The sequence below is a fragment of the Falco naumanni genome, chromosome W (genome assembly GCF_017639655.2).
Source record: "Falco naumanni isolate bFalNau1 chromosome W, bFalNau1.pat, whole genome shotgun sequence".
Lineage (NCBI taxonomy): Eukaryota > Metazoa > Chordata > Aves > Falconiformes > Falconidae > Falco > Falco naumanni.
The window spans coordinates 23,784,021-23,801,007 of record NC_054079.1 but is presented as its reverse complement, the minus strand read 5'-3'; the positions used below and the strand labels follow the sequence as shown (position 1 = coordinate 23,801,007).

Here is a 16,987-nt window from a genome sequence, read left to right as displayed (position 1 = left end):
ACTTTCGATGAAGAAATTTTTCCTAATATTCAATCAAAACCTCGCCTGGCACAACTTGAGGCCATTTCCTCTTGTCCTGTCGCTGGTTATCTGGGAGAAGAGACCTACCCCCACCTGCCTACAGCCTCATATGAGGTAGTTGTAGAGAGCAATAAGGGCCCCCCTGAGTCTCCTTTTCTACAGACTAAACCACCTCACTTCACTTAGTCACTCCTCATAAGACTTGTTCTCTAGACCCTACACAAGCTTTGTTGCCCTTCTTTGGGCACGCTCCAGCACCTCAATGTCTTCCTTGTAATGAGGGGCCCAAAAAAGAACAAAATATTCAAGGTGTGGCCTCACCTGTGCCAAGTACAGGGGGACAATCACTTCCCTAGTCCTGCTGGTCACACTATTTCTGATACAGGCCAGGGTGCTGTTGGCTGCCTTGGCCACCTGGGCACACTGCTGGCTCATGTTCAGCCAGCTGTCAACTAGCACCCCCAGGTCCTTTTCCCCCAGGCAGCTTTTCAGCCACTCTTCCCCAAGCCTCTGGCATTGCATGGGGTTGTTGTGACCCAAGTGCAGGACCCAGCACTTCTTGTTGAGCTTCATACAATTGGCCTCAGCCCATTGTTCCAGCCTATCCAGATCCCTCTGCAGAGCCTTCCTACCCTCAAGCAGATCAACAATTGCCCCCCAACTTTGTTTTCTCTGCAAACTTACTCAGGGTGCACTCAATCCCCTCATCCAGATCATAAATCATCATCATAAATTAGGGAGAGTGGCTTGGTGATCTCTTTGACTGGCTCCCTCAGTACCCTTGGGTGGATCCCATCTGGCCCCATAGACTTGTGTGTGTCTAAGTGGAGCAGCAGGTCACTAGCCATTTCTTCCTGGACTGTGGGAACTTCATTCTGCTCCTTATTCCTGTCTTCCAGCTCAGGGTGCTGAATACCCTGAGGGTAACTGGTCTTGCTATTAAAGACTGAGGCAAAGAAGGCATTGAATACCTCAGCCTTTTCCTCATCCTTTGTGGCAATGTTCCCCCCTGCATACAATAAAGGACGCAGATTATCCTTGGCCCTTCTTTTATTTCTTAGGCATTTGTAGAAAAAATTTTTGTTATCTTTCACAGCAGTAGTGGCCAGCCTGAGTTATAGCTGGCCTTTCGCCTCTCTAATCTTCACCCTGCATAACCTCATGACATCCTTATAGTACTCCTGAGTTGCCTGCCCCTTCTTCCAAAGTTGGTAAATTCTCCCTTTTCCGCTGAGTTCCAGGCAAAGCTCTCTTTTCAGCCAGGCTGGTCTTCTTCCTTGCCAACTCGTCTTTTTACAGCACATGGGGATGGCCTGCTCCTGTACCTTTAAGACTTCCTTCTTGAAGAATGTCCAGCCTTCCTGGACCCCTTGGCCCTTCAGGACTGCCTCCCAAGGGACCCTGTCAACCAGGCTCCTAAATAGGCCAAAGTTGGCTCTCTGGAAGTCCAAGATTATACTGTCTCCCCTTCTTAACTTCTCCAAGAATCAAAAACTCTATCATCTCATGATCGCTATGCCCAAGATGTCCTCTGACCACCACATCACCCACCAGTCCTTCCCTGTTTGTAAACAACAGGTCCAGTGGGGCATCTCCCCTGGTTGGCTCACTGACCAGCTGTGTCAGGAAGTTATCTTCCACACACTCCAGGAGCCTCCTAGATGGTTTCCTGTCTGCTGTCTTGTATTTCCAGCAGACATCTGGTAAGTTGAAGTCCCCCATGAGAACAAGGGCTAGATATCATGAGACTTCTCCCAGCTGCTTGTAGAATGTTTCATCTGCCTCTTCATCCTGGTTGGGTGGTCTATTACAGACTTCCACCAGGATATCCGCCTTGTTGGCCCTCCCTTGATCCTCAATCATAAATTTGTACTTGCAATACTTACTTTGGTTTTAATTTGAGGAATATGCTTCACCAATTTGGTTGACCTTAACACCTCAGTGGATGGGAAACTTCCTCATAATTTTCTTCCTAACTTCTCTCTCATACATTTTTTTCATTGATTATGAGTAATCAATGCATCATAGACACTACTGTGCAGAACTATCCAAGTTCCTCTACCAGTCAGCCTCAAAATCTAACCACCAAGGACAGGGTATTAATGTCTCATTAGTCTATAAGTAAAATATGCTTAACAGTTCTGATTGTGTTAATGGTGCATTTGTAACATAGTCTTTGATACCTACAAAGAAGGCAAGATCACCATTAGTTCACATATTATAGGATGCTGAGCCATCATCAGATTATGACAATTTGTGTCAGTATCTTGAAATTTAAGACAGTGGAAAATGATAACTTAGTTGATTTGTCTAATATTTTATGATTTTCTATTCATAAGGTATTGTAGTATGACAGCCTACTTTTAATTTTATGCGTAGTAATATTTTTCTGTAATAAAAAATATTTTTAAGACAGACCTAGAAAACACTCAAGGAAAGAGTTTTCAAAATTATATAATCAGGGGAGCATTTTATTCTTTTTTTATATTATATGAATGGCCTAAAGGAATGATAAACCCAGCTCAGTCAGCCTCCTGAGGATTTTGTTGGTATAAAAGAAATCAACAGTTGAAGAGCTGTCATAGTAAACATAACCCAAATTCCATTGCAACTTTGGAATGCAGTTCCAGAGTGCTGGAGTTTTCTATTTACATTATGAGAATATAAAAAAAGGAATGGAAAACTGTAAGTTTTTTTGTTGCTAGTTTCTATAACTTTTTGGCCCTTTCAGGCAAAACACCACCAAATTTCTTGGTGTGTTTCGAACTGGAACTCAGTGACATCAAAATTGGCATAATATTTTGTCCTCTTTTTCTTTTGCGCTAGTAGATTAAGTGATTTATATTTATTTTTTTCTGTGATGCATAAGTGTTTACCATTGCAACAAAAAATACTTATTTCAGTATACCAAAATATCTAAAGAATAGTCACATGTTTAAATCAGTATGGTCCTTCCAGAAGCCATGGGATTAATTCCATCTACTGGACTGTCTTTTATTTAGTGTTGACAGGATATGGTTATTTGGACAGCACATATCTGTGCTTCTATTTGGCCTGGGCCTTTGTGACTGAGACCAGGCTGATGTGTCCATGTGGGAGAGAGAGAGGGACACCCTTCATTCTGTATTAATATATGGGTCAGTACTTTCACCTGTGAGATAGATTCCAGGATTTTCCCATGTGACACTGGGTAATCACAGGATTAGACAGTCGTAATTCTAAGGCATCCCTGGAAAGCAAATGAGAGCTACTTATATATGATGGGCTTCTGCATTTTTGAGTCATTGTCCTGCAGAAATATTTCTCTGTCACATTCATACCTGTGATTAATAAAAACATTGTAAAGACATATACAACTTACATATTCATGAAAGGCTTTTGCTTCACTTGAATTTTCACATGTTTCTCGTCTTTCTGGAGCTGCACAGTAGAGATCCCAAAATACACTGCAAGTTAAGAAGTAACAGATATGGTGAGAAAATCATTGTAATTCTCATAGATTTTATGGTGTGCACACACCACACGTGTGAAATAGACATATCACTTTGTAGCCAAGAGCTGAAAACACTTATCTATATGAAAGAATTCAGCTTTGTGAAACATCTGTGAGGAATCAAGTCCTGTTATCTGATTCTCTGAAGCAAGCAGTGCTTGTATTTCTTTAAAACCACTGCAGTATAAACCAAGAAGCTAGTCTAATACACAAGCTTTCAGAATATAAAGAAAATTAATAAAACTCTGCATTTAACCTCATACCTCTTCAACTTCTGCAATTTACTACCACAAAGCGCTGGAAGGCACAGATTCATACAGTAATACCGTGATGTTGTGAAAATGCAAAAAAATTAAGAGAAAATTTGGAGTTCTTCCAAGTTCCAATACTGTCCTTTAAACAAAATTTCCTAGAGAAACAAATGTATGGATAAGAGTAGGAAATAGAAGGGTATCCTATCCTATAACTCTTGGTTGATAAAGAATGAAAGAGTAAAACGAAATTATGATACTCCAATAAGTCTTTCCCTGCCTCAAATGGAGTTATTCATGAATTGATTCTAACACACTATAAGTATCTCTGAACTGTTAAGAAACAGTATAGAAGATATTTCATTATGGCAGGAATGTTAGCCTCAAAGTTTCTAGAATGAAATTATCTATATGCTAGAAGAATTAAAAGAATAAAATTTGTAAGTTTCATTTTGTTTCTTTATTGTTTTAGATTTAACCCTCTAGCTTAGCCCAGCACCATAATTCAGAATTGTGGAAAATTTGACCACTCTGCTGCAGATGATCAAAATTAAGGATCATGCAGACATCAGAGATATAAGGAACAAATTCTCCTTGTCAGGCTTCCATCACTTACTTAAAATCAGTGAAGTCAATAAAGAACATGTCATCTTCCACACAGCTGTACAAATCACATGGGTTTTTATATTCAAGTCAGACTACTTTACAACTTATAGCTTAATTCTTGTACAAATTTCTTGTATAGATGGTTGTCCATATTCTCCATAATTTTGAATTCTTGCAAATGTAGCCATATCATATATATTCAAATCACTGCTAAATGTTTCTTTTTGCCTTGGGAATTTTATATATACAAATGTGTATACATATATGTAAAATGTGTTTATTTTCTCTAAACACCAATATATATATAAGTAAGGAGCATCATGCATAAAAAATTACAAGTCATCTCTGTGTCCTACCCATATTCTGAGCTGAAAGAAATTGCAAAAGCAGCTACTACAACTGTAAGCTCATGCTAACATAAACTGCCTCTCAAAAATGCTGGTAGCTTGGGTTCAGCTAATGGCTTTCATATGCTATTCCCATGACTAAAATGTGCACTAAAGACTGAGGAAGCTCACATCTATTTGCAGAGTCTCTGTACATATTTATTTCAAATGTAGTTATTCAGGATATAGGGAATGATCTCTTAAATACACAATTTAATAAAAGATGGTAAACAAAGAAATGCAGGCCATCTTCTTTCAAAGATTCTGCCTTATCAATCCATTATTCAACATTTCTTTTCCTATATTTAATATCTATATACTTTCCTATATCTAATTTTCCGTTCTTTCAACACTTTACAAGAAAATATTCCCTTTTTACAATATTCATTCACCTGAATTTCTTGCCTCCAGACGTTGGAATTCACAATGAACATATTCTAAAAAATCAGAGGAATAGAAAATTGACACTTACCACCACCAGGAATGCAAGAATCCTGGGGGCTCCCCTAGTGTGATGTTTTTTTCCCACCTTATCTAAAGGGAAACAGTAAAAACAGTCTGTACTCTTTTTGTGATCACTGTGACTAAAAAGCATTACATAATTTATTCAGGGAGTAAAAAAGGAAGAATAAAAGATTTTGTAGTTATAGAAGGCTTTATCATCATCAGTCTGAGTGGCCATATTACTTTATCACACTTTGGTGGGTTGACCTTGGCTAAGGGCCAAATGCCAATCCAGCAGCTCACTCTCACTCCCCCTCCTCAGCAGGACAGAGGGAGAAAATAGGATAGGTTGAAATAAAGACAGATTGCTTACCAATTACTATCATGGGCAAAACAGATTTGACTTGGAGAAAATTAATTAAATTTATTGACAATTAAAAATAGAGTAGGATAATGAGAAACAAAATAAAAAATATAAATAAAAACCCACCTTTTCCCCCACTCCTTTTTCCCAGGCTCACCTTTGCTCCTTCATTCCTGACTCCCTCTACCTCCCTACCTCCACCACCCCCCATTGTCCCTGAGCCTCTGGGGGGTTACAGTCAGTACATAACAATTCCTCTCTGCCACTCCTTCTTCATCAAACTTTTCCTCTGCTCCAGCATGGATCGTTACATGGGCTGAACTCCTTCAGGAAAAAATCTGCTAGAGCATGGGTTCTCCATGGGCCACAGTTTCTTTCAGGAAATATCCAACTGCTCTGACATGGGGTCCTCCAAAGGCTGCAGTGTGGATATCTGCTCCACTATGGTCTCTTCCACAGGCTGCAGGGGAATATCTGCTCCAGCACCATGGAGCATCTCCTGCTCATCCTTATTCTCTGACCTTGGTGTTTGTACAGTTGTTTCTCACTTTTTTCTTCACTCCTCATCTGGCATTTGTTTCCTTTCTTAAATATATTTTCACAGGGGTGCCACCAACTTTGCTGATGGGCTCAGCTTTGGTCTGCAGTGAGGATGTTGTGGAGCCAGCTGGAACCACTCTAGATAGCATTGGAATATCTCTCATCCTTTTCTCATTCTTTTTAAATAGCCCCTTTGTTGGAGGAAGAAGGGCAGGCATCTCCCCTTTGTTAGAGGAAGAATCTCCCCTTTGTTAGAGGAAGAAGGGCAGGCGTCTCCTCAAAACTGTAGGCATCTCCTCAAGGCTGTGTGCCTATGTGACCAGACATCGCACCCATGACTAGTCACCATACCCACATTCCTGGGCAGACATATACAATCACAATCGATGTCCATTGTCCCCATTTCACACTATTTCTCCATATCAGGGTAAGAAAGAGTTAAAACAGAAGTGCTGTTGCAGAGGCAGGCTTGTGTAACCTGCAGAGCAGGAAGAGCATCTCCTGCCCTGAATCCTTCTGCTGGTAAGGAGGAGGGGGGTGCTATTGCTGACAATTGAGCAGAAGGACCTGACAATGTCACCCCAATTGCTGCAGCATTTGCAGTACAACAGGACCGGTAAAGGCCCCTTTAGGGCAGGCAATGGGTCTGAGGAGAATAAAGGTGAATCTTTGATGGGAAATTTAGATGTTTGAAAGTCGGTTATGAAAGACTTGTCAGGATGATCTAATAGGACTAGATAAAGGTTCGAGTTACTAGGGAAGCCTGATTATAGAAAAGTTGATAGAAGGAACAGGGAACGTGTACAGAAGGTAAGAGAAGAAGAGCTGGGTCGTGCTAAACTGGTAGAGGAGATGAGGCAGAGACAGGAGGAGTGTCAGGAAGAAGTGAAAGAGTGAATCCCTCTCCTATGGGACCGGATCACTGTGCATATTGTAGGGAAAGTGGACACTGGAAGGGAGAATTCCCTAAGCTAAAGAACCATCAAGGGGTTCTGGTGAACTAGGGACTAGGAAAAATGAGGTGGAATTTTAGTGAATACAAAACCAACTTATTTGTTAAACTTCAGTAAAAAAAAAAAAAAAAATAAAAATTGTTACAGTTGTGGGAGCTGCTGGCCACCAGGAAAACATCCTGAAACCTTTAAAGTACAAACTAAGAAAACAAATAAGAATGCCAAATTCACCAAAATCTTTGTTGGGATGAGATTTATTAGAACATCTAGACGTTTAAAGAAGGAGAAATGAAACTAAAAGTTAAAAATGATCAAGTAATTGAAATCTTGAGCTTATCTTTAATTAAACAGAAAAGTGGAAAAGAGGACCTCCCTGAAGTAAAAGAAATTTTTAACCAGGTGTATCTGAAAATAAATTCCAGGTAAGGTGAAAAATGCTTTACCTGTTACAGTAAAAATATAAGGGGGAGGCTTGCCCAGGTCAGATAAAAACAATATCCCTTGGTCAGCAAGGCTGTGGGGGATATTGGCAGAAAACCTGAAATAAAATACACTCTGTAGTAGATCTACTAATGTAAATCTGTGTGTTTTGCCATGACAGTGACTTGTTATGGGATGTGCAGATGAAACTCTGCATTGACAACGAAGTACAAGGAATAAGGTTGGTCAGGTGCCTCCTACCATAGTCAAGGGCAAGACTGGGTTGGCCTCTGTGCTTGTCACCAAGAAGAATCTTGAGCTCCGCTGTTGGCTGCAACCCAGTAGGCGTTGAGCGGTGGGAACATATGCCATGCCAGACCTTGATGTGAGGAATGAACCCCTCTGTTATAAGAGGGTCATCCAGGAAGGAAGAACATAAGATGGCCCATTGAGGCACTGATTTGGAAATTGGAAACCGCCTGGCCGACCATGAGGCCAGACGAGTAACAGAGGAGGTAGGAAAGGAGGAATTATCCTTAATACCAGATGATAAAATCCAAACTGTAAGTACAGATCAGGAGCCAAACTATTCTAAAGAAAACTTAAAGGTAATTCAGGACATGAATGATAAAATAAAAATAAATAAGTGGACTTATTTAAGGGATGGTCGTATAGTGGTACCATACAATTTAATATGGACCACAGCCCTATTATTAAAAAGACGCATTGGGGAGCTGATACTTTATATAAAAGTCTAAATCAGAAATTGATAGGGCGAAACTTGTATACTGTAATAAAACATGTGACTCAGCAATGCAAATTGTGTTTACGCAATAATCCCAATACAGCAAATAAAATACAACTAGGGAACATTAGTAGAGGAAATTGTCCAGGACAACAGTGGCAAACTGATTTTCCGAATTCCCAAGAAAAGGGGGGTACCAATATTTATTAGTTATGTCTGATATGTTTTCAGGTTGGCCAAAAACCTTTCCTTGTCGAACAAATAAAGCAAGAGAGGTAACGAAGGGATTGTTAAATGAAATTATCCCCCGCTTTGGGGTTCCGGCAACAATCTCTTCCAATAGAGACTCACACTTTTGTGCCAAAATGGTACAACAAGTGAGTACAGTATTGGGAATAGATTGGCAATTACATACTCCTTATTACTTCAGTGTTCTGTTTGGTGCTGTCGAAGAATGATCAGGAAGCATAATGATAGTTTTTAGAACAGGGGGGATTGAATAATGAGCTACGTACAATGAGTGATGAATGGTATACTACTTTTTTAGAAAATGATGTGCTTATATAATTATCCAAAGTTGGGAGGTGTTCAAGGACCCTTATTGTCAACATGATGAATACACCAAGACCCTTAGTGTCAGCACCACGGATGTACTAGACACAAGGTCCTTGGATTCGTTATCTTTAGAAGGGCCATCTGGTCCTAAGTTTCTGTTGTGTATATAACGCAACCTAAACAAGGAATTTGAATCATGCTCATTAGTCTATCGAGGAAAAGAGTCTGCGCAGAAACAAGAAGGTAAAAAAGGTTCACTGGAGGAAGACTCCTGATCTCCATCCTGAAGACCCCCAGACGACCACTCCTCAAGGACATTGCGCAGGATCGAAATATGTAAATGAACTCCCGGAACTGTAATGAATATGTAAATGATATCCTGATGGAAACCATAATTGGTGGGATACTCTCTTTGGCTGGTCACCTTCTGCAACAGGAATTCTTAACACTATGGTACACCCCATTGTGATCTTATTGATCAGTTTAGGAATTTCCTTAATACTAACCATTATGTTATATTTGTGGGTTTGGAGAATGTTTAAAAAGGTAACACTTATGTATGATGCTTTATATCATTCGGGAAGACTGCTTAAGTAAAAGAATTTACTTAGTTTGATAGAAAAGGGGGGATTGATATGGAGAAATAGTGCGAAATGGGGACAATGGACATCGATTGTGATTGTATATGTCTGCTCAAGGAATGTGGGTATGGTGACTGGTCACGGGTGTGCTATCTGGTCACATAGCCACACAGCTTTGAGGAGATGCCTACCCTTCTTCCTCTAACAAAGGGGCTATTTATAAAAAGGATGAGAAAAGGATGAGAGACATTCCAATGTTATCTAGAGGAAGGGAGTGCTAAGTCTCCTTGCTGGAGAAGATGGATGGTCACAAGGACATGAATCACCTACAAACCTGCAAGACCACCACATTCCAGGCAAAGGACTGATAAGCTAATTAACATACGAAGCGAGAGTAAGTGGGTTTAGGTAACGAATATGTATAGGCGTTAATTGAATATTCATTTGTTTTATTGTATAAATGTGAGATGGTTCGTCACTTCGGGCATGCACGCTTGTGGAGGAGCGATCCCACGTGCATCTGCGCGCAATAAACATACCTACTTTATAACTTTCGAGTTATAGAGTTTAATTCCGTACGTAAGCTCCACCAGTCATGCACACCGAGGGGACTTTTCAGTCCCCCCTTTATACAAGCTATTCATACCTATTCATTAGTTTTCCAAGAAATTGTTTACATATTCATTACAGTTCTGAGAATTCGTTTACATATCTCATGCCTGCGCAATGTCCTTGAGGAGTTGTCTCTGCGCAGACTCTATTCCTTAGTGGCCATGTTTAAATTCTTCGTCTTCGCCATGTTGCATGTACAACAGGAATCTAAGACAAAATGTCCCTTCTAAAGATAACCAACCCAAGGACTTAGCAGCCTGTACATCCGTCACGTGGCAATAAGGGTCCTTGGACATTTCCCGACTTTTAACTAAACATAGGTGCATCATCCTTTAGATAAGTGGTACAGCATTCACTATTCAAAAGTCAGCAGAATGAGCCAACTGCATGGAGCTTCATACACACATATACCATCCACCATGTAACAACAGTTAAGATATAAAAAGGACTTTTTAAAATGTGGAAATCTTGCCTAAACTCTGCCAGAAAGAAATATTAATTAAAATGAAAAATATAAATAAAACCCAAAGCTACTAAAAAGGTATTTCACACTCTTCAAATGCATTCCTCTGAGGCATGAGTGCTCCTCACATCCATTGGGAATTGCTTGGAAGGACTTGTGTTTATCACCAGGAATACACAGTATTTCTGGGATGTTTCAAAAGCAACATGGTGAAGAAGAGATGCAATATATTATCAAAAAACCCCACCTGTTTCTGAAGTTGGAAAACTATTCCATTAGAGTAAAAATTATGCCTGTGTAGAAAGTCCTCACAATGTCTACACAGTATTTGAGCTCTTCAAAGCAGGGTTTGACAAGGAAATTACCTGATTCACAGGTCTTACACTGGTCCTTTTTATTGGGACACATTTCATCTTGATAAATGTATTCAAAGAAGGAACCTGAAGGGAATATGGAAGTTTGGGGGTTTTCTTTTCTTTGTTTGTTTTTGTTTGTTGTTTTGTGTTTTTTTAATATGCATTCTATTTCATCTGGTAGATGTCAGTCTTTCTAATCATAAAAAGAATTAATCTTAAAAAGAATTATGAAGAATTATTAATTAAAAAAACCTCCACATTGTCAACTTACCAATTAAGTTCATAACTGATGATCTGTTAACCAGGAATGCCTACGTTCCTGGTCCAGCCAAAGAAATGGAATTATTCCTTCAGGTTTGGAACCTAATTTCTAAAACATTAAAATATGTGGGCTAAGGATCAACTCTTGAAGGAAAATGTAGCAGCTTGAACATCAGAGGAAAGATTCTGGAGCAGAGCAGCTTCTTCTTTTTCAAAAATTTGGATACCTCATCTGAATAGCCTTTTTTTAATCCTCATAAGAATATGACATTCTTCACATGAAATCTAGTTGTGCTGGCTCCTTGCCATTTTGCTAATTGCATAATAGCTACATATTTTGGAATGAAACAGCTGTTGAGTTAGTCGAATCAATTACTTCACACCATATCTCTAGAAAGGAAGTAATTTGCAGACCAAGAGACTAGAGCTACAGTTAATAAACTAGAGGTCTCTGCAATCCAGAAATCTAGGAAAAGGCTAGTTGAACATGAGATCTTACATTTTAGAGATGAAGGCAACAAAGCTTTGAAGGATGTACTCAATAGGGACCACAAAGACATGGAAATCACAGTGCATCCTGTAAGTGAAAAAGCAGAGGGCTTCTGGAACTTACTGAACTGTGAATTAGTTCTATGAAATTTAAACTAGACACAGTGCATCACAAAAATGTAGAAATGCTTAATACAACCATTTCTAAGTTATCTAATATCAGAAAATTTCATGATATCCAACTTAAATTTTCTTTTTCTTAATTTTATTCCATTACTCTTAGTCAATTTCCCTGGTAGAACTACAAGGAAGGGATATTAATCTCTATCATTTATACTCTTTAGATATCACAGACAGCTCGGATTATATATGCTTACTTCTTTTATGCTCTAATAGTCAGTTTTAAAGCTACTCTGAGCTATTTCTTCTTTTAAAAAATCCACCCAAACTGTTCTGGCAGGTATGGACTGCCAGACCTTAGAGGACATTGAGCCTAGCTAGCCATGCTTTTTCAGGAGCAACCAAAACAATATCCATTTCCTCCTATGCCACCCAGATATCTCCTAAAACAAGCATTCTCACAGCTAATTCACTGCAATAGGGCAGTTGCTTCTCAACAGGCATAAGTCAGAAAAGTACAAAGACAGATGGAAAATCGTAACTGTCATAATATCAGAAATTATTTGTCTAGAAGACTTTTTTAGGACTTCTTTCAACTGCTGTTCTCTCATTTTCATCCTGTGCACCAATAATGATTTTCTAATAACTACAGCTGACTCACATAGGGTAGAGAGAAGGGGTAGAGCTATTATTTTGTGGTTTACAGCCCACAAATGCTGCTTTTTCTACTTGCCATTTAACTTGTGTCTTAGATTATTACCTCCAATTTGTATTAGTGTAGTTTTCTCAATCTGAACCTCATTTTATGACTTTCAGACCAAATATCAGGGTTTTTCCAGGTTTCTGGCTTGGCTGCCAGACACCTAACAAGCCACTCTCTCACTTCCTCTTCTCAACAGGACAGTGGAGAAAATAAGATGAAAAAGCTCATGTGTTGAGATGAGGACAGGGAGATCACTTGCCAATTACCGTCATGGACAAAACAAACTCAACTTGGGGAAAACTAGTTTATTGCCAATTAAAAATAGAGTGAGATGGGGAGAAGAAAAGACAAAATTTAAACCATCTTCCCCTCAACTCCCCCTTCTTCTCAGGCTTAATTTCACCCCTGTGATCCTGACTCTTCTACCTCTTCCACCCATGTCGAGTGGCATGGGGGGATAGGGAATGGGGGTTGAGGTCAGTTCATAATACTTTGTCTCTGCCACTCCTTCCTCCTCACAGTTTTCCCCTCCTCCAGCGTGGGGTCCCTCCCACAGGATACAGTCCTTCATAAATTTCTCCAGCATGGGACTTTTCCATGGTCCTTCAGAAAAACACTGCTCCAGCATGGGCTCTTCTCCATGGGCCGTAATTTCATCCAGGAGCCTGCTCCAGCATGGAGTCTCCACAGGTTGCAGCTTCCTTTATGGGGCAGCTGACCCCAACTGACCAAAGGGATATTCCATACCGTATGATGTATACACTCAGTAATATAAAGCTGGGGGAAGAAGGAAGGGAGGGACATTTGGAGTGATGGCATTTGTCTTCTCACTGTTTCCTGTGATGGAGCCCTGCTTTCCTGGAGATGGCTGAACACCTGCCTGCCGATGGAAAGTAGTGAATGAATTCCTTGTTTTGCTTTGCTTGTGTGTGTGGCTTTTGCTTTCCATATTAAACTGTCTTTATCTCAACCCACAAGTTACCACACTTTTACCCTTCTGATTCTCTCCCCCACCCCTCTGTGGGGGAATGAGTGAGTGGCTGCATGGGGCTTAGCTGCCTACCGAGGTTAAACCATGAGAGAGCTTCAGGGGAATCTCTGCTTTGGTGTCTGGAGCACCTCCACCTCCTCCCCCTCCTTCTGCACTGACCTTGGTGTGTACAGGGTTGTTTCACATTTTTTTTATTACTCCCCTCCCTCACAGCTGCTGCACAGTGTTTTCACCCCTCCCTTAAATACGTTATCACAGCAGTACCACCAGCTTCGCTGATTGGCTCAGCTTTGGCCAGCAGTGGTTCATCTTAGAGCCAGCTGGAACTGGCTCTGTCTGACATGGGGGCAGCTCCTGATCTCTTCTCATAGAGGCCACCCCTGCAGCCCCTCCACTACCAAAACTTTGCCATGTAAACCCAATACAAAAAGTATCATTTGAAGCAGCAAATTATCCCAGTACAGCATTCTGCCATTTTTTTCTCACTTCTGCTCACTTCTCAGTTATTATTATTATTATCTTAATTATTCTCATCAAATAAAGGTTTATTAAAAACTATATTGTGAAAAGACTTCAGCATGTTTGGTACAGAGGTGGTTTTGTATTCCAGAATAAACAACATGCTAAAGAGATATCATTTACTCCAATCTTCAACAGTTATATACAAGTCCTTAAAAGGCTATGAAAAATACTATTATGTAACAGTACAAATTCTACTAGCAGTTAAAGAGTATTTGAGAAACAGGACCTAAATGGTTATAGTCATAATTGATTCACCAGATGAAAATAAGTGGTTAGAAGCATGGTAAGACTATTGTCGTGATTTAACCCCAGCCAGCAACTAAGCACCACAAAGGTGCTCACTCACTCCCCCAGTGGGATTGGGGAGAGAATCAGAAAGGTAACAGTGAGAAAACTCATGGGTTGAGATAAAGGCAGTTTAATGGGACAGAAAATGAATAAAATAATAATAAATATAATAGTAATGATAAAATAATTAGAATATATAAAGCAAGTAATGCACAATGCAATTGCTCACCACCCACCAATCGATGCCCAGCCAGTTCCTGAGCAGCAGCCCCCAGCCAGCTTTCCCCCCGGTTTATATACTGGGCATCATGTCATATAGTATGGAATATCCCTTTGGCCAGTTAGGATCAGCTGTCCTGGCTCTGCTCCCTCCTGAATTCATCTGCTCCTCCAGCCTTCTCGCTGGCAGGGCTTGAGAAACTGAAAAGTCCTTGATTTAGTATAAACATTACCTAGCAACAACCAAAACCATCAGTGTGCTATCAACATTGTTCTCACATCAAATCCAAAACACAGCACTGCACCAGCTACTAGGAAGAAAATTAACTCAATCCCAGCTGAAACCAGGACAACTATGCATGGGAATTAACAATGCTTAAGAGAATGAGAACTGCAAGTATATAACAGTAGGATGTAAAATACTTGAATGCTGTGTATTTCGGATGGCTCCATTATTCACAATTGAGGGTATCAACAATAAGTTACAATATTATCAAAAAGGAGCACCATCAATTCATTCTCTAACATGCATATTTATTAGAGAAAATAGGGGGATCTTTCTCAGTGTAGTAGCAAATCAGAGAACAGGGGGTAACAAATCATAGAAAAAGTAATATTAAAGCATGTAAAATGACATAACAAACTGGCATTTGTAGGATCAGAAATCTATGCTGATCAATGTAAACTGATACTCAAGGTTTTCACTGTTTTTCATTTTAAACTGGCATTTATTTCACTTGCACATGATTATGTTATGGAAGAAAAAAAAGATGGGGAAAACATACCTCTGATAAAAATGTCTGGGCTGATTTCTGTGCTCCTACATGGAGTAGATATTCATATACATACAGTGCTAATCTGAAAAATAAACAAGACAATATTTAGTGTTGTGCATTTGTTCCTTTTTAGAAACAGAATTTCAGAAAACAGTGTTCCACACCTTCAGGAACCATTACGCACCAAACATGTCAAATCTTTTATCGATACTGATCATTTAGAACTAGAACATGTAGGTCAATCTGAGTAGAGGTGTTTAAATAGTGGTTAATTAAATATTATTTAAAAAACAGATTACTTGATGCCATTATTTTCATGATATTTGGACAGGTGCCCAGTTAGCTAACAACTGACCTACTGCTGCTTATTTGCCCACTATAGCATGCTTACCATAAATATAATATATTCATACAGCAACCTTGATTATTTTTCCAAATCAAAACTTTTACATGTAGAATGTGTCAAGCTGTGAGCACATGTAAATAATAGTCTGTTTATCGAAAGAACATGTAAACTTCAAGCTGCATCAGGAAAAGTAATTACAGAATCCACGACACTACTGTAGTATCACCACATCTCTTGAGCATAAACATATTTTTAGATTTATTCAAACGTACATCTTTGAGTCCTGATGACAACACAGCTACAAATTATTGTCACAGTTTCAGAAGGAGCTTCACAAGAAGTGATCTTCAGCAGACAGACATATCACCGAATAAATCAATAGAGCTGGCACAAGGATCTCATTGCAAAAAGAGGACTTATAATCTGAATGGCTATCCACTAGAGCTTGGGCTGAGAATGCCTTTTAAAAAAGCCAAGAACAGGTGAGCAGTAGCAAACAACAATTTCTATTAATATAGGCTAGATCTGAGTTAGAAAACTAAACATGCAGCTCTTCTTGTTCTGCAACTGATTCTCTAGAGATGTTCCTGTCCCTGCAATTTTCAAGTCTTTCAAAATGAAATCTCATTTATTGAGATTTTCATCGGTTTAAAATAATGATTTAATAATAATGCTTAGAAATTGTCTATAAAATATTTCAGTCCGAGAAAGAAAAGAAAGTCACATTGCACTTTTTAAAAAAACTGCTAGCTGAACTGTTTTTAAGAACCAAAATCTATGAGTGTATTTTGTGATATACTGCTATTTACTATTTAAGCATATGATTGGTTTTAGTTTGAACCTTGAAGGGACCATACCCACTTTTTAATTCTAGCATTTTACAAAACAGTTGTCTATTAGTTTCTATTAAGCCATGAGTGTGATAAGGAGAAAGCACTTAATTTATTCTAATGGAGCATGGTACCATTCATTGCTCAAATGCCGAACAGCTCAGAGATGATACAGTGATTTGCTTTTTCTAAGTACTGTGAAGAGAGATGATCACTTATTCTAGCCTCTCATCTCAAAAGCACAACTGGATCTTTAAAAAAAAAAAGTCAAGTCAAATCTTGTTGACTTAATACTTTCCAGTTGAACTATGATTCAATTTTAAGCAATAAATGGTTATAGACAAAATCTAAGATCAGACAGATGTAAAAGGCAGAGGAAGAACTCTATATAATAACCAAGATGACTTACATACATAGTAACACTTTAAAATATTTAATTTGTCTTCCAAGGTGCACATTTTTCTTTTCTTATCAAAACATGAAGCCTGCAGTCCAGATAAAAGGATTTGTGTGATCATATCCTTTCTATGCTGCAAAAGAAAGCAAAAATGCACCAGAACCAGGCATTTATTGAAGATGCACACCTTCATAAGTCTGCCATGTATTAAAAACTTTAGCGAATACTGCACTATGATGCTCAAATTGACAGCAC

The 16,987-nt window shown here is 39.2% G+C and overlaps 1 protein-coding gene across 8 annotated transcripts in view; it reads right to left on the bottom strand.

The window, feature by feature from the left end:
* LOC121080606 (single-stranded DNA-binding protein 2-like) overlaps window positions 1-16,987 on the bottom strand; it is a 144,973-nt gene that overhangs the window by 94,452 nt on the left and 33,534 nt on the right. For all 8 annotated transcript variants that reach the window (XR_005825440.1, XM_040578743.1, XM_040578744.1 and 5 more), the window contains exons 2-4: window positions 15,169-15,241; window positions 5,230-5,291; window positions 3,383-3,467 (exon numbers count right to left, since the gene is read on the bottom strand). Coding sequence is in view for 7 of the 8 variants with exons in the window: in XM_040578743.1 (XP_040434677.1) it covers window positions 3,383-3,467; window positions 5,230-5,291; window positions 15,169-15,241 (220 nt within the window). In the remaining variant the exon portion in view is untranslated. The remainder of the gene's footprint in view (window positions 1-3,382; window positions 3,468-5,229; window positions 5,292-15,168; window positions 15,242-16,987) is intronic.